This window comes from Amia ocellicauda, chromosome 16, assembly GCF_036373705.1.
Source record: "Amia ocellicauda isolate fAmiCal2 chromosome 16, fAmiCal2.hap1, whole genome shotgun sequence".
Lineage (NCBI taxonomy): Eukaryota > Metazoa > Chordata > Actinopteri > Amiiformes > Amiidae > Amia > Amia ocellicauda.
Window position 1 is genome coordinate 3,209,244 of NC_089865.1, and position 23,876 is coordinate 3,233,119.

At 51.6% G+C, this 23,876-nt stretch overlaps 2 protein-coding genes across 6 annotated transcripts in view; both read left to right on the forward strand.

Annotated features, from left to right (window-relative positions):
• Window positions 1-572: 572 nt before the first annotated feature.
• Window positions 573-13,778, forward strand: sf3b1 (splicing factor 3b, subunit 1). 2 transcript variants are annotated; one of them, XM_066688352.1, is made up of 25 exons: window positions 573-662; window positions 2,308-2,480; window positions 2,794-2,895; window positions 3,031-3,145; window positions 7,146-7,225; window positions 7,317-7,520; window positions 7,649-7,889; window positions 7,986-8,198; window positions 8,413-8,534; window positions 8,688-8,885; window positions 8,991-9,092; window positions 9,220-9,399; window positions 9,529-9,615; window positions 9,737-10,007; window positions 10,111-10,256; window positions 10,454-10,600; window positions 10,711-10,836; window positions 10,935-11,156; window positions 11,324-11,506; window positions 11,606-11,717; window positions 11,823-11,943; window positions 12,216-12,347; window positions 12,439-12,711; window positions 12,817-13,033; window positions 13,174-13,778. In XM_066688352.1, exons 1-25 carry the CDS (start codon window positions 635-637, stop codon window positions 13,330-13,332), a joined length of 3,954 nt encoding a protein of 1,317 aa, XP_066544449.1. In that variant the 5' UTR covers window positions 573-634; the 3' UTR covers window positions 13,333-13,778. The 2 variants fall into 2 exon arrangements, with proteins under 2 accessions (XP_066544449.1, XP_066544450.1); XM_066688353.1 differs by lacking the exons at window positions 573-662; window positions 2,308-2,480; window positions 2,794-2,895; window positions 3,031-3,145 and adding an exon at window positions 3,205-6,768.
• A 2,825-nt stretch (window positions 13,779-16,603) lies between these two features.
• ankrd44 (ankyrin repeat domain 44) overlaps window positions 16,604-23,876 on the forward strand; it is a 29,230-nt gene continuing 21,957 nt past the window's right edge. For 2 of the 4 annotated variants that reach the window (XM_066688253.1, XM_066688254.1), the window contains exons 1-6: window positions 16,605-17,034; window positions 22,523-22,606; window positions 22,914-22,992; window positions 23,184-23,254; window positions 23,376-23,576; window positions 23,708-23,795. In XM_066688253.1, the coding sequence (XP_066544350.1) occupies window positions 17,008-17,034; window positions 22,523-22,606; window positions 22,914-22,992; window positions 23,184-23,254; window positions 23,376-23,576; window positions 23,708-23,795 (550 nt within the window). In that variant the 5' untranslated portion in view covers window positions 16,605-17,007. Of the gene's footprint in view, window positions 17,035-19,829; window positions 19,983-22,522; window positions 22,607-22,913; window positions 22,993-23,183; window positions 23,255-23,375; window positions 23,577-23,707; window positions 23,796-23,876 lie in introns of those variants that run through there. The other 2 variants (XM_066688251.1, XM_066688252.1) reach the window with 2 other exon arrangements.

A 23,876-nucleotide genomic window follows, 5' to 3' on the forward strand; every position in this document is an offset into this window, starting at 1 on the left:
TATCTGTAAACACACACTGCTCGGCCCTGAATCGAGCCCTGCACCACTGACTGATCAGCAGACACACAGACCTAGCTTTGATGTTTGACAGGATACATTTTGTTCAAAATAACATTTAAGTTTAAATAGCAATATTTTTGTATGTAGCTTCATCTAGCTATGTTTTCATTGAAACTGTACTTTGCAAAACCATTATCAATGTATTGTATTAACCAAAAAATAGATGTATTGTTTCAATTAATCCTAGCAAGTATTTGTAAAGAATTAATTGAGTTCCACACATGGTGTGTTAACAACCATACCTGCAACTCCATAGATTCTATCTGTGATGAGAGACAGGTAATTAAAGGTATACTAAGTATCAAATTGAATCAACTAGTTAATATCTCCATGTCAAAGGAAGGGTGCCAATACTTGTGTCTACAATGTACAATCCACATGGCTGTACTGTATATATAAGCAAATGTCCTGCATCTAATCAGATACATGATCTCCGCTCCCAGTCTCTCTCTGATCTCGCGAGATCTCCTCTCACACAGCTGTCCCACCGCGCAGGCGCAGCCTTATTAGTCAAGCGACGGAGCGGAAGTGGTTTGAGCTCGGCCTTCCGGTTAGACTCCCAGATTTCAGGAAAATGGCGAAGATCGCCAAAACACACGAAGGTGAGAAATACCGCATTTTTCGCATAAAATGAAGTCGGATATCTGATTCGAGCAGACGGGGATAACTCTTACAGCACCCCTCGGAGCCCAGTCGGGTTTTCGGATGTGATTGTAGCTTGGTTTTGGTGTTTGTGAGCCGAATCGTCCACGTCGTGCGCTGAGACGTATTGAGGACGGAGAATAGATAATGGCGCCCGGATCAGCTTCACAACAGGGAATTCATTATTACAGAAAACCTAAATAAGGCGGTGTAACTTTAAAACTGCATAGAACTATGAAATTAAAGGAGTTTGCACGATTTATATCGATGCTAATGAGCAGTAAACGGAAATGTGATGTCGGTTGTGTCTTTGTTACGGCAGCTGATGTTAATTCCACATGCGAATTAGAGTTGTGCAAAAATTAACCATTAAACCCCCAATCAGAACCGAATAGTTTATAGTATCACTCTGACAATGCCGTTTTCTTTTACTAGCCTTTATGCGTGTGTGGTTGTGCAGAAAATGATGATCTGAAGTGGAACCAGTGGGGCAACATGGCGGACCTTGTTTACCACGGGGTTACGCAGCTTCCAGGGCTGATTTTAAATGGTGCCCGCAGGATGGGCGGTGAGGGTCAGTGCCGCGGTGTGTTTGTAATGCATCTTTGTTCTGGGAATGAAACCCTTCACATAAACACGTGTAGCTGGACGAGGGGGTGTTATTTCACTACGTTTGTGTGTTTACTTTGTAGGCCACGGGTCCCAAACGGAGCCTGTTCTTTCAGTAAAGACTACCTTACTGTGATTGCGCTGCTCTGTTATTGCCTTTCGCGGTTTATTTTACACTTTCTCTGTGGACAAATATTACTTTTCAAAGTCCACTGATTAGAATAAGACGACTGGCTGATATAGAAGACTATATACAGTCAGGTTATTAAAAAATAGTCTGGGGTTTAAATGCAATCAATCTAAACGCTTGGCAAGGTGGTTGTAGACGGGAAAAGGTTATTTTGCATTCGCTAAATTAACGAAATGTTTTATGGTAAATTAAACCTTAAAATACAACTCGGTTTTAGAAGCTTATTTTTTGAGAATTCACTAACCTCTCAATTTGCTGGAATGAATGGGCATTGAATACATCGGTCATTAACGAGTACAGTTGAACTATCACAACTTCAATTAACAAAATCAGTCAGTTTTGCAACTGTTATAATAAACATAACTCATGTATGTCTAGAATGTGTGCATATAAAACAAATGTCCAAAGATGTATTTTCATATGGTATTTCAATCAGTCAATTTGTATAGTGCCCTTTGCAGGGTAGCCACAGTGCTTTACAGATTGATAAACATACAACAAAATAAAATCTTAAAAATAAACCATTAGGCACAGAGGAGAGAAAAACATACTCCTATGGATGGCACATTGGAGAAAGTCTCTGGGGTCTATGACTTAAGGCTGAAGCCTAATGGTTGCATCCCCTCCAGGTGATATAGTTGTCACAGCAGCAAGGAGATCAGAAAGATCTTCAACGGTGCTGCTGTATGCGTTTATAATCTTGTTCAACACTGTGAAATGAACCTCTGCTAATTTGTGACCATCTCTCTCGTTTGCCCCCACACCCTTTCTTTCCTCTGTCTGTCACTCTCCTCCCCATCTACCAGACATCGAGGCCCAGATCCTGGAGATCCAGGGCATGAAGGCCGCCCTGCTGGAGGAGGGGGAGGGCGGCGTGGGCCTGGACTCCACCGGATACTACGATCAGGAGATCTACGGCGGCAACGACAGCCGCTTCGCCGGCTACGTCACCTCCATCGCCGCCAACGAGCACGAGGACGTGAGTGCAGCGCTGATGTTGACATCCCCTGCTTGGGTTTAGCGAAAAAGTGACTGAAGACCAGATAGCTCAGTGTAACAGTCACTAAAAAGTGAATTTAAGTCTTCTAAATGTGAATGATGGGTGGGATTAAGAGGTGCTTATATGGAGTTAAAGCTTTTTGTGAAATTTCTTCTACTTAGTTAGCATTAAATATGATTTGAAAGGGGCCTGTTGTCCCCATGTTTCATTAGTCCTGCCCTCTGTATGAGCTGATGGAGCCGGCTTGACCAGGTTTTAATTCCTTTTCTAATTCCCGCTCTTTCTGTCACAGGATGACGAGGAAGATTCCTCCACCAGCCTTCTGGGGCAGAAGAAGCCGGGCTTCCACGCACCGGTGGCGCTGCTCAATGACATTCCCCAATCCGCAGAACAGGTCTGGACCCCCTTATTGACTTTTTTTTTTCGACTCTCGTTTTAATTGTGTTTTTGGTGCTGCTTAGAGTATATTTTTCTTTGCTTTGATTACTGTGTATCCTCTCCCACTGACCGTGCCTCCCTGTGCCCTCAGTACGACCCCTTCGCGGAGCACCGGCCGCCGAAGATCGCCGAGCGGGAGGACGAGTACAAAGCGCGCCGACGCCAGATGATCATCTCCCCTGAGCGGCTCGACCCGTTTGCAGACGGTAAATTCCACGCCTCGCCGCCGGCCCACATCGCCTTACCCCCCCCACCCTCCCCACCGCCCCGACCCCATGCCATTCCAGGGCTCTGTACTGTCTGACCCGACTCCTTGGGCGCATTAACCCTTTGAGCCACACCGACTCGCAGCCTGCATCCCGAGCTCGAGAGCTCCTCTGAGAGACCCTGTGAAAACAAACACACGTGTACGCATACCGGAGTTCTGGTAGCTATACTGTGTTGGTTTCTGGTGTTTCTATAGTCGTCCACTTGTAACGCCTACTGAGGTTGTGTACCGAAGACAGATTGACTTATGGATTTAGATGTAGGCGACCATGGATGCATTCCCATGAGCCAGGACCACTTGGCTATTGCACAGTTGCAGTGGATTTCAATTTTGACGGCTAGGAGGGGACGAGGTGTGCTAGTATTGGGTATTATGCACGGTGTGATTCAGGCTGTGGTGAGGTGTGATCATTTCAGAGGGTTAATGGACATGTTGTGAAGTTTGTCTAAAGTATTTAAGAGGAAGAACAACAGAAAAGCTGTCAAGATTTTTTTGTTTGGTTTTCAAAAAGTTTGTTTTAGATGTCAAAGTTTCCGATGAACTGGATCTTTGAATCGTCCAAGGCTCTGCAGTCAAACTCAGGGAATAATTCACCCCAGCTTGGCATGATGCACTTGCAGCTTTTTCATATCCTCTCAGTGTCCCTGGGTAGGTTTTGCAGGGCCTTCTGAAAGATGAACGCATTCGGGCTCTACTGACACTTCTCGATTGTGGGTTTTTGGCTTTCAGCACCCGACCAAGGCTGGGGCTTTTCGGTGACAGCCTTCCAACTATTCGAAATGTGAAAATCCTACAAAGTGAATTCCCAGAAGTCTCTGCGCTTCCTGGTTCTCCTCGATGCCTGTGTGGTGTGTCCATACAGGTGTGCGTTTGGTGGGGATGTGTGGTAAATTATTCTCTGTTGGCTTCAGACTCTTGTGAACGAGAGGGTGATGGGTGGGGGTAACTCTGAAAGGGTAGGAGTAGAAGTGATTCAGCAGGCAGGGCAGGAACATGCTGTGCAGCGCAGGACATGTAACACGGACACTCCTACCTCAGACATATAGGGTGTGTGACACACTGCTCAGAGTTACACTGTCATCAGAGTGAGGGATCGAGGTGCTGCTGTAACAACACGTAAAGTTCACCTGTACTTGTAATTTGATTAAGTGAGTGGAGATGGTTGATTGAACTGATTGGTTGATCCAATGTTTTGACCCTGCAGTGTGTGTGTGTCTGTGTGTGTTAATGTAAGTGTCAAAAACATGCAGGGAAGCTGTTTTACACACATGAGTGAGGAACACATTTCCAATGCAGTCATTCTGGAGTCTCCTGCTTAGACATGATTGTTTTAATTTAATTTTAAACTCCCTAGTTAATGATCCAGCCACAGGCAGTCCAGACCAGGCACTGGTTAGGGTCATGGGAGAATAAGTGCGACAGATAGCCTTCTAGCTTAAAAACTGTAACGCCAGTTTAACGTTTGCACATAAGTTACCACTCCTCAGTAGTACGGTTGTGCCTCGCTTTAGCGAGCCTTACGTACTGTACTTTAGGAAAGACGAGGAAGGCAAGAGGCACAGGTTTACAACTCGGGGGGGAGGGGTGGGGGGTGGTCTCCAGTCCACTTCTGTGTTTAGCCTTCAGACTGTTGCAGAACTGCATGGCCCCTCTTCAGCTTTTGAGCCTTGTGCCTGATGACTCCCTTTTGGAGAGGAGGGTGTTTATGGATTCGTCATAGATTGAAGACCATCCTGCAAGTCTCCTTGCATCAACATTCACTACAGGGTTGACAGGCCAGAGCTCTCCTTTGGGCTGTTGTTTTAGCCAGAAGCATCCTTACCTTTTAATTCCTGGCCAGATGTTTCCCTGAAGAGAGATTTAGTCCCTCTGTGGCCGCAGTAACCCCTCACATACTCGGTTCAACACATTTGAGGTGTTTTTATTGCTTTGCAAGACACAGTTGTGAACTGCAAGTTCTCCTGCAGCCTAAAGGCTAGATCTCATAATCAGTGGCAGGAGGAAGCTAGCAGCCAAACCTTACTTGCTCTGGGTAGTGTTGAATTGTCAAGCCTGCATGTAGCTGACTATAGGAAGACGGCATCTTTCTGTCTGTGATGCAAGCAAAGAATTGTTGTGCAAGAATTAAGTGAAAGAAATTGTGTACTACGATTCCACAGGCCCATACTAACTGTCCTTAATTTCTCTCCTACAGCAGTACTGCTATGCCAGTCCTGTCTGCATTCTTGTGCAGCGCAACACATCCTGTGTAGGTTATGGTGAACACAAAGATTTTGCCTCAAGGAAGTGTGTTCAGTTTGTCAGGGCAAACGGGCCACGCTGGCATGGTCAAAAGGCATGGCAGGGGACTCCGGACCTCCTTAGCCACAACAAAACCTCTGTCCTCTCCTACAAGTAGTCAGAGTTGAAACCATCTCTCTTTAAGACTTGAGGAATGGCATACGAAGTCCCTTTAATTTTTTTAGGTTTATTTAAAAAATATATATATATATATATAATCAAAAAATAAACCAAACTTGCCAAGGAGTAGAACTATATTGAAGCCCTAATATATTTTCAGTAATGGATCCAAACAAAAAAAGCCACTGATTTTAGTATTTTTTTTTGTGCACCCGTTCCAGAGTCCTTGGTGACTCATTGCACCCTGTGTGAACCACATTGTTGTGACGAACTCGAAGGATCTTGATGTGATGGGGAGCCGCCTGTATAATAATCATTCATGCTGTGCAGAATTTAGTTCTGAATGCCAGTTATTCTTGAGGGGTGTACCAGCACCATTGTGCATTTTGTTTTTACTGTAGATAATCTTTTGTTTTTGTTTACCTTGCACAAAAAACACTTCAGTGGTAAGTACTGGTTAACATATACAGTATGTGGTCTGTCTTCACCGTTTTTATTTAACGGCACGGAGCAGAGAGTCTTGTCTTGTTGTGCAGATTTTTGCAGCACTAAGTGAATTGCTGCCTGCTCCCAGCATTGCGGCTCACACAGGTTGCACTGTATGTCTCTTGGAGTCTGTATATCCTCCTTCACCCCTCCTGCATAGAGGTGATTGGACAGACCCCGTTATAAACAACCTTGGCATTTCAGGGCTTTCTGGCTTAGACAGGCTGACACTTCCAGCCCCCTGTTCTTTTGGTCTGTTCAGACTTTATTGCAAACATGGGTGTACAGTTAACCTTAGTCGCAGTGGAGAGGTAAAACAAACTAAATACTTTATACCCTCTCTTACCCCCCAAAATCTTACTTGGACTATTGGACCCGTAACAAAGATATATTTTAAACATTGGCTTCCATCTCCATGTAGACTTCATAGTGTAGAATAATGGCAAAACTTTTTTTTTTTTTTTGAAGTTGTGGACAAGTACCAGGAGGATTTAATTTTTTTTAAAAACATTACATTTTTTTTTTTTTGTTGCAAAAGTTACGTAACAGGTGGTATGCTGTGTTTTTGAGTTCAAACCCTTTCCAAAGTGTTACTAATGGTAAAGAGATAATTTTCTAGGCTTCTTTTCTGCCGGTTGAAGTCTGACACTGCAGAAGGACCCTGGCACAGAAAGTGTACGTATTCTGGAGAGCACAGCCCAGGACACCCAGTTTCAGTGATGGCTATATCCTCTCCTTCTCCTCTTATAATCGTCAGCATTTGTTGTATCTTTATACATGTGTTTTTTTTTTTTTTTTTGAGTGAGCGAGTGAGTTTGTAATTATGTATCTAGGGTTTTCATAAGCATTTTTGATTTCATTTAGAAATCTTAATTCCCTCAATTGCAAAAAACTGAAGTAGCTTGTTTTTAAAGTAAAGCTTGACTGTTGTAAGGTTAGGTTAGATACCTGTTATTGTACATACTCTTGCTCTTTTGTGTTGTATTTTTTGCCGGTCTGGTTCCTATCGCCCTGACCACCTCGTGTCTTGTTGCTGCTCTTTTCACCCGCAGGAGGCAAAACGCCCGATCCAAAGCTGCAGGCGAGAACGTATATGGACGTCATGAGAGAGCAGCACCTCACCAAAGAGGAGGTAGGTGCCCTGCCTACCGCCCTGCAGTGGAACCCCTTGTTGGTTGCTGCTTGGCTCAGTGGTGCTAACTGCGTTCCTCTGTGCTCTGCAGAAAGAGATCCGTCAGCAGCTGGCAGAGAAGGCGAAGTCGGGGGACCTGAAGGTTGTGAACGGCTCTGCGGCCTCCCAGGCGGCGGCGGCGGCAGCTGCCAAGCGTAAGCGCCGCTGGGATCAGACTGCCGACCAGACGCCGAGCAGCGCCAGTGCCACTCCCAAGAAGGTCTCCAGCTGGGACCAGGCCGATTCCGGTGTAGAGGTATGGATGGTTGCAAATTGATGCAGAGAGTGTGTGAGATTTGATTTGTGTGGAGGTACAGACCCTCTTTTGCACGGGTGACCTGAGTGCCAGTAACCTCAACCTGCGACCGTCTTCTCTCTCTCCAGACTCCGGGACACACTCCCTCTCAGAGCCGCTGGGACGAGACCCCCGGCCGGGCCAAGGGCAGCGAGACGCCTGGTGCCACGCCCAGCACACGCATGTGGGAGCCCACGCCAAGCCACACGCCCGCTGGGGCTGCCACCCCAGGCCGTGGCGACACACCGGGACACGTCACTCCCGGTCACGGAGGAGCCACGTCCAGCGTGCGCAAGAACCGCTGGGACGAGACGCCCAAGACAGAGCGAGGTCAGTTCATGGTGCTAATGGTGACCTAAGGATGCTGGAGCCCAGTGTGTCACTTCCTTCTAATAACGGTTCTCTCCACGTCTCCACTGTCCACAGAGACCCCAGGCCACGGCAGCGGCTGGGCTGAGACCCCACGTACCGACCGCGGCGGCGACTCCGTAGGCGAGACACCCACACCGGGGGCCAGCAAGAGGAAGTCTCGGTGGGATGAGACGCCAGCCAGCCAGATGGGCTCCTCCACACCCCTGCTCACTCCTGGGAAGACTCCCATCGGAACCCCTGCTATGAACATGGCCACCCCGACCCCAGGTGACACCCACCTCTCCAGTTGTCCGCTATGCAGACAAAGCCTTTAGTTGATTGGAGTAAAACCGACTACAGTAATTTTAATTTTGTTGTGTTTTTCAGGGGATATGTAGAAAGTATAACCTGCCTAGTCAATGTCTTTTTCTTTATACAATAAAGTGGTGGAGCGGTTGTTTGCCGCTCATTGATCTCTGTTTCTCCATCCGTCACGCCTCAGGTCACCTCATGAGCATGACGCCCGAGCAGCTGCAGGCCTGGCGCTGGGAGAGGGAGATCGACGAGAGGAACCGGCCCCTCACCGATGAGGAGCTGGACGCCATGTTCCCAGAGGGCTACAAGGTACGGCCCCCGTCTGACTACTGGCAGCACATCACTGAGTATCGTAGGGCCCGAGTCGTCGCACTTCTATTATGTTGGGTGATTATAGGAGTTTTAACCACTCTCTCTCTCTCTCTCTCTCTCTCTCTCTCTCTCCCTCCGTTTCCCCCGCAGGTGCTGCCCCCTCCAGCGGGCTACGTCCCCATCCGCACCCCGGCCCGTAAGCTGACTGCCACACCCACGCCCATCGGCGGCATGACCGGCTTCCACATGCAGACCGAGGACCGCACCATGAAGTCGGTTAATGACCAGCCCTCGGGGAACCTGCCCTTCCTCAAGCCCGACGACATCCAGTACTTCGACAAGCTGCTGGTGAGGCTGCGCTGATGAGCTGCCTGCTCCCCTCTCCGAGCCTCCGTTCCTCTTTTCCCCCCCTGCGTGCATGGCCCTCTTGACGGTTGGTATCTTTCGTTTCAGGTGGAGGTAGACGAGTCCACTCTTAGCCCAGAGGAGCAGAAGGAGCGAAAGATCATGAAACTCCTCCTAAAGATCAAGAACGGCACCCCGCCCATGAGAAAGGTAAGTCCACTGTTTCAAAGTGTTCATCAGATTCTCGCGGTCCGTCTCCTTCTCTGTCATGCTTCTCGCGCATCGCTTCCCTATCCCACGCTCGTCTCACGCCGTGCCGTATCTCTTTTGCCCGTAGGCGGCGCTGCGTCAGATCACGGACAAGGCCCGGGAGTTTGGCGCCGGGCCGCTCTTCAACCAGATCTTGCCCCTGCTCATGTCTCCCACTCTGGAGGACCAGGAGCGCCACTTGCTGGTCAAGGTCATCGACAGGATCCTCTACAAGCTGGACGACCTGGTCAGACCGTACGTCCACAAGGTGAGTCAGATCTGTCCTTGAGGGGTGCAGGGCCATTGTGATGACCTTTGCTGTTAGCTGTGATATGAAATGCTCTGTTGGGTAAAACCGTTGAATGCCAAAACTGACCTCCACTGTGCTCGGTTCCAGATCTTGGTGGTGATTGAACCATTGCTGATTGATGAGGACTACTACGCCAGAGTGGAAGGCAGAGAAATCATCTCCAACTTGGCCAAGGTGAGTCTCTTTAACTGCTCCGTAAAACTGACTCCATAATCTCACTCACTCATCATCTAATCTGGGGAGGGTGGTGAGTTCTGTGCCTAATCCAAGTCATCCCCTCTCCCCCTCCCGGCAGGCGGCCGGTCTGGCCACCATGATCTCCACCATGCGTCCCGACATCGACAACATGGACGAGTACGTGAGGAACACGACGGCCCGGGCCTTCGCCGTGGTGGCCTCGGCGCTCGGCATCCCCTCCCTGCTGCCCTTCCTCAAAGCTGTGTGCAAGAGCAAGAAGTCCTGGCAGGCGCGGCACACCGGCATCAAGATCGTGCAGCAGATCGCCATCCTCATGGGCTGCGCCATCCTGCCCCACCTGCGCAGCTTGGTGGAGATCATTGAGCATGGTGAGGCACTGTGGCACACCCCTGAGGGTCTAAGGTGGTGTCGCCCTGTTAGGGGAGCACTGCCCGCTTACCGATCCTAACCCCTGTGCGTTTCGTTTTGCAGGTCTGGTGGATGAGCAGCAGAAGGTGCGCACCATCAGCGCCTTGGCTATCGCCGCCCTGGCAGAAGCCGCCACGCCGTACGGTATAGAGTCCTTCGATTCTGTGCTCAAGCCGCTGTGGAAGGGCATCCGACAGCACAGAGGCAAGGTAAGGTGGTTTCTATATTACCATGATGGGTGCCGGTTGGGTCCAAAGGGCTTCAGATACCGAAATTCACACGTGCCACGTTGACGGAGCTCCCGGACTGTGGAGTGACCTGCCTGTTCCAGGTTCCTTACCTGTAATCCCTCTGGAAACGAGCACCCGGCCTTCTAGGGTCCATCTAACCCCGTGTCTTCCCCCAGGGTCTGGCTGCTTTCCTGAAGGCCATCGGGTACCTCATTCCTTTGATGGACGCCGAGTACGCCAACTACTACACCCGTGAGGTCATGTTGATCCTCATCCGAGAGTTCCAGTCCCCCGACGAGGAGATGAAGAAGATCGTGCTCAAGGTGGGTCTGAACGTGATGCCGGTGGTAGCACAGGGAGAGAATCTGTGGTCTCCAAGCAGCGCTCTGTTCTAGCTCCCAGGCTGACTCTCTCTCCTCTGTTCTCCTTGTAGGTGGTGAAGCAGTGCTGTGGCACAGATGGTGTGGAGGCCAACTACATCAAGACGGAGATCCTGCCCCCTTTCTTCAAGCACTTCTGGCAGCACAGGATGGCCCTGGACAGGCGGAATTACAGACAGGTACCTGCAAGGCTGCCTCCCCATCTCCTGCCTCGATGCTCTCTGTAAGTGACAATGGTTTGACGTATCTCCCCCCCACCCCCCTTCCTTCTCTGCAGCTGGTGGACACCACGGTGGAGCTGGCGAACAAGGTGGGCGCGGCAGAGATCATCTCGCGCATCGTGGATGACCTGAAGGACGAGGCGGAGCAGTACCGCAAGATGGTAATGGAGACCATAGAGAAGATCATGGGCAACCTGGGGGCGGCCGACATCGACCACAAGCTGGAGGAGCAGCTTATCGATGGCATCCTGTATGCCTTCCAGGAGCAGACCACTGAGGTGAGAGATGTTTAGTAGAGGAGCAGCCTGTAGCCCATTCCACAGAGATGCAGGACTGTCCCTGGGGTGGGTCTGTCTGCCGGTGGAGGGTTGGGGGTTGCTGAATGGCTCTCTTTTCTGTTCTACTCCAGACGTCTTATCTGACCACCCTTCCTCCCTCTCTGTAGGACTCGGTCATGTTGAACGGGTTCGGCACGGTGGTGAACGCACTGGGGAAGCGTGTGAAGCCCTACCTGCCCCAGATTTGCGGTACGGTTCTCTGGCGGCTCAACAACAAGTCGGCCAAGGTCAGGCAGCAGGCCGCTGACCTCATCTCCCGCACTGCTGTCGTCATGAAGACCTGCCAGGAGGTAAGAGACGGATAGATGGGGACCTGTTCTAAGGGTGACTGAGATGGCTGTAATGTCTGATCTCTGATGTCTTTGCTCATGGTCCTTCTCCCTCTACAGGAGAAACTGATGGGTCACTTGGGAGTGGTGCTATACGAGTACCTGGGAGAGGAGTACCCAGAAGTCCTGGGAAGCATTCTGGGGGCCCTCAAGGCCATCGTCAACGTCATCGGTACGTCACTCGTCAACATTCACACACGCACGTTCCGACCAGCTGGGCAGGTGTGACCCAGAGGCTGCAGGTGAACACGCTCTCATCCATCTCTCTCCCTCACAGGTATGCACAAGATGACCCCTCCTATCAAGGACCTGCTGCCCAGACTGACGCCCATCCTGAAGAACAGGCACGAGAAGGTGCAGGAGAACTGCATCGACCTGGTGGGCAGGATCGCGGACAGGTCAGTGACGGGCCTGGGGTGGGGTTCAAATACTGTTCCCTTGTTGACGTCCTGCGCGCATGGTTTGATTTCAGCCCACATGGGATGGTTGGAGGCCGGGTGGGAGGGTGTGGTGAGGGGTTACAGCTTGGGTAGCGGAGATGGTTTCACCAGAGGTAGATTTGGTTTCTCTCTGTGGAAGGGATGGATTTCTGGATTTCCTCTGGAGGTTTGGCAGGACCTGCATCCCAGTGAGCATTGTGTGATTAAATGCGTCTCCCGTCTTCCTGCAGGGGTGCGGAGTACGTCTCGGCCAGGGAGTGGATGAGGATCTGCTTCGAGCTGCTGGAGCTGCTCAAGGCCCACAAGAAGGCTATCCGCCGAGCCACCGTCAACACCTTCGGCTACATCGCCAAGGCCATCGGGTGAGTGCCTGGTGCTGCTACCGCCGCCGCCAGAGTTATCGCTATGGTCTTTTTTTTTTTTTTTCGGCAACCCTCTCTCCTCTCCTTGCAGCCCCCACGACGTGCTGGCCACGCTGCTCAACAACCTGAAGGTGCAGGAGCGGCAGAACCGCGTGTGCACGACGGTGGCCATCGCCATCGTGGCCGAGACGTGCTCGCCCTTCACGGTGCTGCCGGCACTCATGAACGAGTACCGCGTGCCCGAGCTCAACGTGCAGAACGGTGTCCTCAAGTCGCTCTCCTTCCTGTTTGAGTACATCGGCGAGATGGGCAAGGACTACATCTACGCCGTCACGCCCCTGCTGGAGGACGCGCTCATGGACAGGTGAGCGAAAGCGAGAGCTCTGGTCCTCAACTCCCAGGGTAGCGACACTGCCTCGCTCCTTTTTTTCCTCTTCCCTCCAAGATTGACTCTTCCTCCCTCTCTCAGGGACCTGGTTCACCGGCAAACCGCCAGCGCCGTGGTCCAGCACATGTCCCTGGGCGTGTACGGCTTCGGCTGCGAGGACTCGCTCAACCACCTGCTGAACTATGTGTGGCCAAACGTGTTCGAGACGTCGCCCCACGTCATCCAGGCCGTCATGGGCGCGCTGGAGGGGCTGCGGGTCGCCATCGGGCCCTGCCGCATGCTGCAGTACTGCCTCCAGGTACGCCGGGCTTCAGCGCGTGGGGGGATGGAGGGGTGTAGCCTCCTCGTAGGCCTCTGTGCTAAAGGGGAGATGGGATTGACCAGTTCTTCTGCCTGTTTTCTGCACCCCGGTCTGATCTGTCCTCCTCCTTCCCGCAGGGTCTGTTCCACCCGGCCCGGAAGGTGCGAGACGTTTACTGGAAGATCTACAACTCCATCTACATCGGCTCCCAGGACGCCCTGATCGCGCATTACCCCCGCGTGTACAACGACGAGAAGAACCCCTACGTCCGCTACGAGCTCGAGTACTTCGTGTGACCCCGACCCCCTCGCCCCCTGCCATATTAAATACTTCTCTCCTCGGTTTTATTTTTTGTACGTACAAGATTCATTTCTCCCGACCCGTTCCTTCCCCTGACTTTCCTCTCTGCCGTCAGATAGTGCTCCCTCTCCCTGCCTCAGTGGCGTCTGACCAGACTTTGTTTTGTAAAAGAGGAACAAAAAAAATACATGAGTGGCTCGCAGGGCCTGTAGATTTCTTTTCCTTTAAAATAAATAAAGTTTGAGTTTTTCACGAGAAATCACAGTAGTGTCGAAGCACAAGTGCTACGGTCGGCAAGATGAACTCGTGGCCGTTAATATTAGACTTCTCATCGTTCTGTGGATCAACTGTTTCGGGTAGTCTCCCTGAGGCTGATATTCCATTTCTTTGTTCTTACTGGGATGTTTCTTTATTTGACAGAATAAACTTTGTGTATAAAAGACTTGTCTGTCCTGTTCTTTTCTGCTCTATCTTTACGAATCCGACCTCTCTTCTCTATCGGGGGGATAGACTAGAAGCTTGCTCTGACACCCTTCATTTATGGACTCGTGCAAACCTGTCCTGTTGAAAATCCAATACTGTTTTGATCGGTCTTCGCTTGCTGTGCTGTTTCACACCCTGTTGGAGAGTGCGTTCCACCTGCCTGTGTTGGTGTTCAGGTTCCCTGTACCGACTTGTTACACAAACGAACCACAACCCTTCTACTCGAGTTAAAAATACCCCTCCTTCCCATTGGCTTCTTGTGATCAAATCCTATAATCTGGTAGCGTTGCCTTTTTTACCACAAGGCCGGACTGGAATGTTTCCTTTGACATTCCGTTGGCGCATTCCATCGGAACCCCTCAGGGTCGAGCGGAGGAATGTGCGGAAAGCTTCGGAACCCTGTCCTCCTGTCTCTCCTGTGATTGGCTGTCCACAGCAGTGCTATAAATTAAACATCTGGGTCTTGATTGCGTGGGACGGGTTTCATCTTCTCCGGGATATGCAGGTGCTAACGTTCCGCCGGTTACATGTACAGAAATGTAGAAACGCGCAGGAATGCCGCCGCGTTTCGTGTCCCGTCTCGTGCGCCGCTGAGGATCGCGAGGTTGCCCAGGGCTGTGATGCCTTTGGAGGTCTTGTCTAAGTGTGTGGGTGGTGAGGGAGAAGATGTGCACAAGTCTCTGAATAATGAAGCCAGGTAACTGCCCTCACCCAGCAGGGAGCAATGCGTCTGTAGGCATAGTCAGGCTAGGGAGGTGCCCGCTTGGATTTCTCCACCCCAGTGCCAGTCCCTTCACACCCTTTGACTCCCATTTGAAGAGCTGTGAATGCAGAATTGAAGAATAGAGTTACAGGTGCTGTTTAAGGCACCATTACTGCACACTTACAATGATTTAAAAGTGCTAATGCAGCGATAAGTGGGTCTTGGGTTCTGGGTTTTGCTGGGGTGCCAACTTTTCCTGAGATTACAGAAACACTCCCAGCTGAGGAATTCAATACAGAACTGAGCGTTCTTTATATTTGATGTAGCTGAGTTTTTTTATAGGAGAGAGAAAAAGGCTTGGCCCCTACCGATTTAAACTGCACAAATTGGACCGGTGGCGTCATAAAAAAACACGTTTGCTGGAACTATTATCAGAAACGTAAAGTTATTTGACATTGTGTGTGTGCTGACTTAATTGTGCACAGGCTTTAGAGCTGTGCCCCGCTGCATTGCTGCCGAGTGCCATGCATGAGAAGGAAGTGTTTGTGGTTAGGGAGGCGCACACAGTAGTTTGTGTGTTTTTTTTTTTTCCTCTTTCTGAATCTGGAGAGATTTCGCGACACGGCACGGCTACCGGGGCCAGGCCGCGCTGCATAACGCTCTGGCTACTCGATACACTCTCTCTGTTCAGCGGGTACAAACCAAAATGCCTCAAAACCACATGCATCCTAGGAAGGCGACATTCCCCATCAGGGCTGTGGCTCTCTGTGCTGCTGCCGGTGGGGGGCAGGGGGAGACGCAAACACTGGGCTGAACTGAGTGGCTTTTATTCCAATTTTAACCCCTATACACTATACACTCCCAGTTTATTGTCTCTGTGGTCCATTATTACACTCACTGTCTGGGAAAACCATCTCCTTCTGAGCTCCTTGGGACAATCCAGCCACATTCCCCTGTGACTTCTGTACCTCAGGAATCATGACCGCCGCAGTCATCTTTCACAATCAAGCAGGGCGGTTCCCTCACATGTGTTTCTAAGTATTAATGTGTGGCGGCAGGATGTGAGCGGCGACCTGTGGCTCGTGAGCCCGAGCGCTGCGATTGGCCGCCGCGTGACGCGTGATTCCGCGCAGAGAGAGGACACGCCGACACAGGAAGCGACGGGGAACTGTGAACCGCCAAGAAAAGCATCGGGCCACGACTGCGCGTGCTGCACAACCTGTCATTTCTTCACCAGAGGAGGAAATGTGGAGATCGGCCAGCAGTGCAGAGCGGCTCCTGCACTATGTTTGTCCTTGTTCGTTAATATGTTGTGAGATGGATAGATAGGGAAGGTTTGGGGCCTAGTCAAGTACACAACCATCCTGACAGGATATAGGGGGAGGCAGGGCTTGGCAGGACCGATTCTGCTCGCCTCACTGCCAAGGGGACAGGGAAGTAGCAAAGGTCACTAGAAACTTCTCAGTTTACACACCTGGAAAGTACCAGGAAATGCGCCACAATGCTTTCATTGTCCAAATTCCCCCACAAATCCCTCTGACGGGACCCATTAAACAGCAACACTTGTCCATGTTTTCTGGACCTGCTGGTCTGCTGTTTGACACCTAAGACTGCAGATCCATTAGGGTGTTGCACCCCCATGCCAGCTCTGGTGGGTTCATACCTGGCTTAGACAGCACAGTGAGGCCCAGCCCAATAAACAAACACACACACACACACACACCAGAGATTGGGTTAAAAACAGCCCAGGACCATCTCTTTCCACTCAGCTTCACACTTCTGGTGTCACACCACCTGGGACGAGACGCATCTTCGCAAGAGCCACTGACCCGTCGCCACCCAGTAGTGCCATAGCGTGGTGCCTTCAAACTGTGTAATGAGATTGAGAAGGTCATCCTGGAGTGAAGTCAAGGTGATGCTCACAGACTGGGAAGCGTGAGGAGCTCCAGCGAGGAGGCCGGGAGCTGCTGTTCCCTCTGCGGCCGCCAGAGAGAGGCAGAGCGGCGGCGCGGCGCTGGTGGCGGGCGGGCTGTCAGTCAGGGAGGCGTGATGCTGCCAGGGGCCCAGTGTGTGCAGATGAGTGGAGGAGAGGCATGGACTTCCTGTGAGAGAGAGAGAGACTGAGTGAGTGAGTGTGAGAGAGAGAAAGAGGGAGAGAGATTCGGGTGAGCGCCGGGTGTCGCAGCGCAGGCAGAGCAGCCTCCTCTCCCTCCCTCCTCCTCCAGCGTGGCAGCGGGCAGCCCGAGCGGGACCGGCCGCCCATTGCGTCTGTCCTGCCGGCGAGCTGCCACCTCCGCCGCGGCCGGGCCCAGCACAGCACCCGACCGAAGCGGCGTCGCCGAACCCCGGACGGATAGAGCCGTTTAAAAACGCACAGCGGAGACAATTACAGCTGCGGCCACCCGGGCCGGTCTCTGTCCGTGGCTGCTGTGTGCATTGTTGGACCGGGGACCCGCTTGGATGTGCTCTTGAAGCGGATCTTGCCATGGCTGTGCTGAAGCTCGTCGAGCAGGTAAGCATTTTGGTGCATGCTCTCATTAAAATGTACAATGCGCTGCAGCTGTCACGTTTTGTAGTGTGGCGTACGTTTGAACATCCTGCGGTGCATTAAAATATCTATACATATCTATCTATCTATCTATATATATATATATATAAAGAGAGGGGGGAGAGAGGAGGAGGATGGGCGATCGGAAACATTGCACGATACATTATTGCTTAAAATGCATGCATTGCATAATTGCAAATAACAAAAGCAAAGGATTTAAATAAGCAAATGGTATGTGCTGGCCCTGCAGGCATGTTATTACTACTACCGGTGCGGAGGACGATCCGCGATCCGGCTGCGTGTTGTTGTTGTCGGGGGGGATCCGGCAGCCAGGCGTGCAGGACCGGGTGGACATGTCTCCGGGTGGACACTGAGGGCTTTCTAGTGCTGTGCGTGGTTCCGTCCACTTCCAAATAGCACAGCGGGACCCGGGATCCTGTCCCCGTCCGCCTCTGTCTCTCTCTGGTTGAATTCATGCTTTATGGAAATCGCCTCATTTATATGCTTTAAAAACGCGCATCTGCAGTATGTATTTGGAAATGCAGCAGCCCCAGATGCCAGTGAATCATAAGACCTGAGAATCACACCAAACGAGTCAAAACCCAGAACAGATTGTGTGCCACCAGCAACTTGTGTAGTTTTGATTGATTGTTGTTGACTGTGTATTCATATATTCTTAAATATTCATATTATTGTTTCTCCAACTCCAACATGAACCATTGGGCTATTTTTCCCTTCCTTTTTTCTATTCATAGTTTTTTTTCACAGCCTGTTCCTCATTTTAGTTTTCTTCCCCTTTTTTTTGTAACAGTCAAAGAAATGGTGAAGTTTCCACTCTGGCTGACATTGACAGAGAAGCTGATGTTTGACAGTTTCAAATGGAAGGAGAGAGAGAGAGAGAGAGATAGTGATAGTGATAGTTTGAGGGATTGATAGCAGGGTGATTGAGAGAGAAGAGAGAGAGAGAGCGGCTGATTAACACAATGGAGACTTTTATACACTGGGATGGGCGGACTTGCAGAAACACTGACAGAGAGAGAGTTAGTCATTCGTTGTCAATCGTTTTACGGCCCGGGAGGGACAGTGTTAGCAAATGTCACTATACAGCCTTGATATTAAGCACCGAGCTCAAGCCGACGGCATTAGTCAGCCATTGCAGCGGCGACACCAGTACACACTGACATGCACACTTGCAAAACCTTGGCTTCCGTCACCATAAGGTTGACAGCAGGCTTGTACACTGTGCATCGTGTCTTTCAGGATGTTAATTACAGTTCCTGTAAGCAGTTTCACTGTTTATTTATGTGGGGGGTTTTTATGACATAACTTAGTGTTTCCCGGTCTGGTGAAAATGCATTAGCTGAATTAGGCAGAGAGAGAGAGAGAGAAAGAAAGAGAGAGAATGTAGTTTTAGTCTTTTTATTCAGTACCAGTCTGACACACTGAAGGACGGAGACGTTTCCTCGGCAGTGCTGTTATCACGATTGTTTTATTACACACTTAGCCTCAATAATTAACCCACTTGTCCCTTTTTTGCATTTCTGTTACTTACAATTCCTACAATTAGGGCTGAGTGATAATTACTTATTGCGCTGTTAATTATGCCTGTAATCCAGAGACTGCCTCCAACCGGGAGGCGTCTCTGCAGCAGGGTAGAGGAGCCGCCGCTTGGCCTGGCTCCTCGGCTGGAACAGATTTGAAAGCAATGGCAACTATAGCCTCCTATCTTGTTAACCCTCTGCTTGCTGGTGCACTCTGTGGCATTGCCTGATGCCCTCAGTGTTGCCCAAGTCAATAATCCCCCCCCCCCGGGCCCTGTAGGAGGACCCACGCTTCTGCTGGGATGGGACTGAAGACCAGAAGACGCGGGGAGGCCTGTGGGACCAGGGGTGGGTCCCCTGTGCTCTGAATTACTGCCCGGCCCGATCCCCTCTCTCCTGCCCCGCAGTATCGCCCTGACAGTGCTCTATTTATCTGCAGGGATGGCGCAGTCCTGGTCCTGCAGGGTGTCCTCGTCTGTCTTCCTGACTTAATTAGAGCAGCTGAAAACCTTCTCCTGGTTCTCAAGATGTTGCCGATTGTACAGAGACCTGTGAAACGTGCTGCTCTCAGACCACGTCCTGCTGGTCCGCAGTGTCGGTTCCTACAGGAGCTCTCTCTCTCACTCAGTTAACATGCTTATCTTATCATATAGACATATATGTCCATAACTTTATTTAATGTCGTCTACAGAGCGTGTCTCAAAGCTCCTTCTGCTTCCTGGTACGCGCCCTGTCACATAACGTGTGCAGTCTGTAACGCAGAACTTAATTCGCCCCGTTAATCAGCTAATCAACTAATCAGATCACAAAGGTCGGAATAAAAGCTACGGCTGCTCTCATTCGGGAGCCGCTGCACTGGGGGTGGTCAGTGGGGGGTCTGGAGCCACGGGTGAGGGGACAGCGGGGTCCTGCAGTGTGGCTCTGCGGGGGGGTCCGACAGGCTGGCAACCCCCCACCCGCCCGGAGGCTTCCTGTGCTTATAATAGACCGCCTTGCAGCAGGTCTCTCTCTCCTCCGCACAGTCAGTCTGCGGGGCTCTCCCCCCCCCCCCCCCCACACACACACAGGTCCTGCACGGGGCTGCGATTGGCCGGCGGGAGCGCAGAATCAGTGGATCATGGTGAGCGGGGGAGGGGAGGGGAGCGGCGGAGGAAGTGAGAAGGTGTGTGGTTTTACTGAAGCCGGAATCGACCAGAAGGGCTCGCCTCGACGCTGCCTTATACGGGCAAGACGCGGAGGGCGGCGCGCCATGGGTTAAGCAGAGAGGCGAAGGTGACGGAGCGGGCCAGGCAAGGAGACTGAAATAATTGCCCTGCAGGTCAGGGAGTTTGAGACAGCGCGCTGCACGGGATGGAGACCATGCATGTGAGAGTATGTGCCCCTGGATCGCTGGCGTGTGTGTGTGTGTGTAATCACTGCTTTCAGCCCTGTGGAGAGTGTGCCAGAGAGGAAGAGATCAGGAAGTTGTTGGGGACGCCCTCTTCGCCTGCCAGTCTTGCCTCTATCCCCCTCTCCCTCTCTCTCTCTATTTCTCTCCCTCTTTCTCCTCTCTCTCACTCTTTCTGTCTCTCACTCCCTGTGTAGGTATGAATGTATTGTGTGTGTTGTGATTGCTTCCGTAACCCGTCTGCTGAAGTCGAAAGAAGAGACCTTTATCAACACTTCCTGTTTTGTTTTTTTTGTCTGTTTTTTGCTTTTTCTTTCCTTCCTCCTTATTTTGAAAAGTGACTTCCTGTATCCCGGGAGCCGAAGGGCCCTGGCTCAGTGACGGCAGACAGTCCTTCTGACACACACACACCCAGTCCACACTGCGGCCGGCCGATTGCAATGTGCCGTTGTGTGTTTTTGCTCCGCTGCTCTGCTGACGGCACAGCTGTGTGTGTTGAAAATATTAGTACGTATTCACATTGTTCGGTGTGAGAAATGTAAACGATGGGTGTCGCGATCACGCACCACACACACACACAGCCGCGCTGTAACCCGGAGCCTGCAGTGTGTGGGTGAAGGTAACTGCACTGCTCAACCTCGAGATGAAAGCAGATATTGCAAGAATGCAGCTCCACCGCATCGCCGTCTCCCAGAGACAGACAGCGCCGCTGACGAGGAACAGTCTCAACAAGAACCAGACAAACAGAGCGAGAGAACGATGGACTGATATTATTATCTGATAGAGCAGGGTGTTTGACAGAGAGAGGGAAGGAAGGAGAAGCGGGGAAAGGCGAGGGGTGGGACCTCTTCCTCGTGGCATGTCTGTAAGAGAGAAGCTCATTGGCTCGCGGGGAGGCACTGCTTGCACCCGTAGGAGGAAGTGGAGGGGTCTGCCGTGCGCGGATTGGTCCGGAGAGGAGGGTGCCCTGGACTAATTTGGTCTCGAGGGGAGGGATCCGTATGCCTATTGGTTGAGAGTGGAGGGGTTGGTGTTTTGAATGGGTGAGGGGCAGGGTGGTATCTAGTGATTGCTGAGGGGGGCGGCTGCCATGTGTGTAACAATAGTGTCAGTGTTAGCAGGGATGTTGTTTTGGAGATGGGTAGGGGGTGGTCTGGTCTGTCCTGCTCTGGGACTGCTTGCATCCTCTCCCTCTCTCTCTCACTTCCTCTCTCTCCTCCCAGTGCCACTGTCTCCTTATCCCCCGACCGGCACTCCTCACACACAAACATCAGCATTGTGACCCCCTTCCGTGCCCCGCTGACTGCCGCCCCCCCGGTCATCGCCAATGTGCTTCTCGACGTGTGTGTTCTCACGCGTGGGACTCGGGTTGTGTATGTGCTCTTTAAGCCTGTTCTCCAGCAGAGCTCTTCAGCCCTGGTCCTGGACTGCCCTTTGTTTTTGGCCCACCAGCCAAGATCTTTCAATGAATCCTGAACGAAACAAAGCATTTTCCCCTTTGTTCCTTTTTTTTTTTTTTTTTTTTTTTTAATTGGGTTTGCGGTTCATAAACGGTCCAGATCAGGCACTCCGAAACAGGGACCAGGGTTCGAGACTGCTGCCCCGTCTGGATGGGTTGTCAGACAGACAGACAGAGAGAAACGGGGAGAGAGTTTTTTGTGTGTGTGCGAGTGTGTGTTTGTAGCGGGTTTGAGCCTCCGCATCTGGGCGGAAGTGAAATCGCTCGCTCTGGTTTTAGCTGCTTCTCGGGTACTTCTGAGAACAGCGGAGAGAGAGAGAGAGAGAGGGGGGTGGGGGAGAGAGCAGCAGAGGGCGTGAGAAAAGGGCAGTGCTGTGAGCTCGCATTTACCCCCCCCCCCCCCGGTCTGCACAAGCCCAGCTGTTCGGTCGCACACTTGGCCGTGGCTTCTGACCCTGCCAGGCTCCTGGGAGGTCATCCCCCTGCCGTCAGCTGGGCTTTCCTTCCATCATTGTGCAAACCGCATCGGCACCGGGGATGATCTCGTTGGTGGAGACGTGTGGGAAAGCTTCAGTTGTCGTGCGGTGAGCGTAGGTTGAATGATGTCTACGTCCTGATCAATGCCCTGACTGATAGGACGTCCTCAGTGGGCTTCAGCGATCGGGACTAACGGTCTCGTCAAGTTGTTGCTGACAGTTGAAGGCGCAGAATATGGTGACGGCGGCTTGTTGGTGATTCATTGGTGCCGTTTCTGTTTGTGAGGATTAAGAGTGTGGGATGAATGATTGATCGCATCAAGTATGTATACATCGAGTATGAAATACTTTGGTGTGTTGATTGATGTGTGTAATGAAAATAATATCAATTATATGAGTCAGTTGTTGCTGCGTATTGATTGTGCGTCCAGCTGAGCGATTGGATGATCTGCTCATTGATGGGCTGTGCTGACCAGGTGATTCGACCAATAGCAGGCTGTGTTGTTGAGGAGTGTCTGTGTGGGCGGAGTGTCGTGGGTGGGTGGGGCTGTCTGTTGAGTGTGCTGACCCGGTTTCTGTTCCCCTGTAGCCCCCGCTGGTCCAGGCCATCTTCAATGGAGACCCAGAGGAGATTCGCATGCTCATCTACAAGACGGAGGATGTCAACGCACAGGTCAGCGCTGTTACTAATACACTCTTGCTACACGCTGTTACTCCATTGACACGTGTGACCATTTATGTATCTGGAATGTGAGGTTTATGGTTTGTATTTATATCCTCGGGTAGTAAGCAATCCAATACATTGTTCAAACACCGTTTATACGCCTGTGGGATTGTGAAACGTTGCACCTACGCTAGTATACTGTGCACGCACTGCCGATTCACTGCTTATCAGACACCACTGTCTTTGCCTTATAACTATAGCTCAGGTTACACCGTCTCTCTCTCTCTCTCTCTCTCTCTCTCTGTCTGTCTCTCAGGACTCTGAGAAGCGGACCCCCCTCCACGCTGCGGCCTTCCTGGGGGACGCAGAGATCACCGAGCTACTCATCCTCTCAGGTACTGTCTCTCTCACTCTCTCCCTCTCCTCTTCTCAGGTAGTGTCTCTGTTGACTCCCCCTCTCACACTCTTCCTTTCAGGTCTCTCTCACTCCGTCTCTCACACTCATCCTCTCGAGTACTCTCTCTCTCATTTAATCTCACCTCTGCCCCTCATTCGACTCCCTCTCTCTCTCTCGCTCTCTCTCCAGGAGCCCGTGTCAATGCCAAAGACAACATGTGGCTGACCCCTCTGCACCGGGCGGTGGCATCCCGCAGTGAGGTCAGTAATCCCCCCCGGCCCTCTGACCCTGACACACGCCGACTCTCTCACACACTCGCACAGACGCACAGACACGCAACACCCGTCTTGACTGTGAACCCCGCCCCTCCCCGTGCTGCAGGAGGCGGTGCGTGTGCTGATCCGTCACTCGGCGGACGTGAACGCCCGTGACAAGAACTGGCAGACGCCGCTGCACCTGGCCGCCGCCAACAAGGCCCTGCGCTGTGCTGAGGTGCTCATCCCCCTGCTGAGCAGCGTCAACGTGTCGGACCGCGGGGGCCGCACCGCCCTGCACCACGCCGCACTCAACGGGCACACCGAGGTACTGCAGCACACCCACCCCCTCTCCTTTGTGATCTATCGTTCTTTTCCATAAGTATCCTGAATGTCACTTGACATACATCTCCTGTCCCTCCGTCCCTCTCTCTCTCTCTCTCTCTCCTTCTGTCTCAGATGGTCCGGCTGCTCCTGTCCAAGGGAGCGAATATCAACGCCTTTGACAAGAAGGACGGCCGTGCCCTGCACTGGGCGGCATACATGGGTAAAGACTGGGGGAAGGAGAGAAAGGAGTCCAGAAAGACAGGGGCTGGGGGGTAGAGAGTTATAGAACATGAGAACATAA

Coding starts and splice junctions, on each gene's coding strand:
- sf3b1 (XM_066688352.1), top strand. CDS start 635: ATGGCGAAGATCGCCAAAACACACGAAG. Junction 7,521..7,648: donor AGGCCGATTCCGGTGTAGAG/GTATGGATGGTT, acceptor CTCTCTCTCCAG/ACTCCGGGACACACTCCCTC. Junction 8,535..8,687: donor TGTTCCCAGAGGGCTACAAG/GTACGGCCCCCG, acceptor TTTCCCCCGCAG/GTGCTGCCCCCTCCAGCGGG.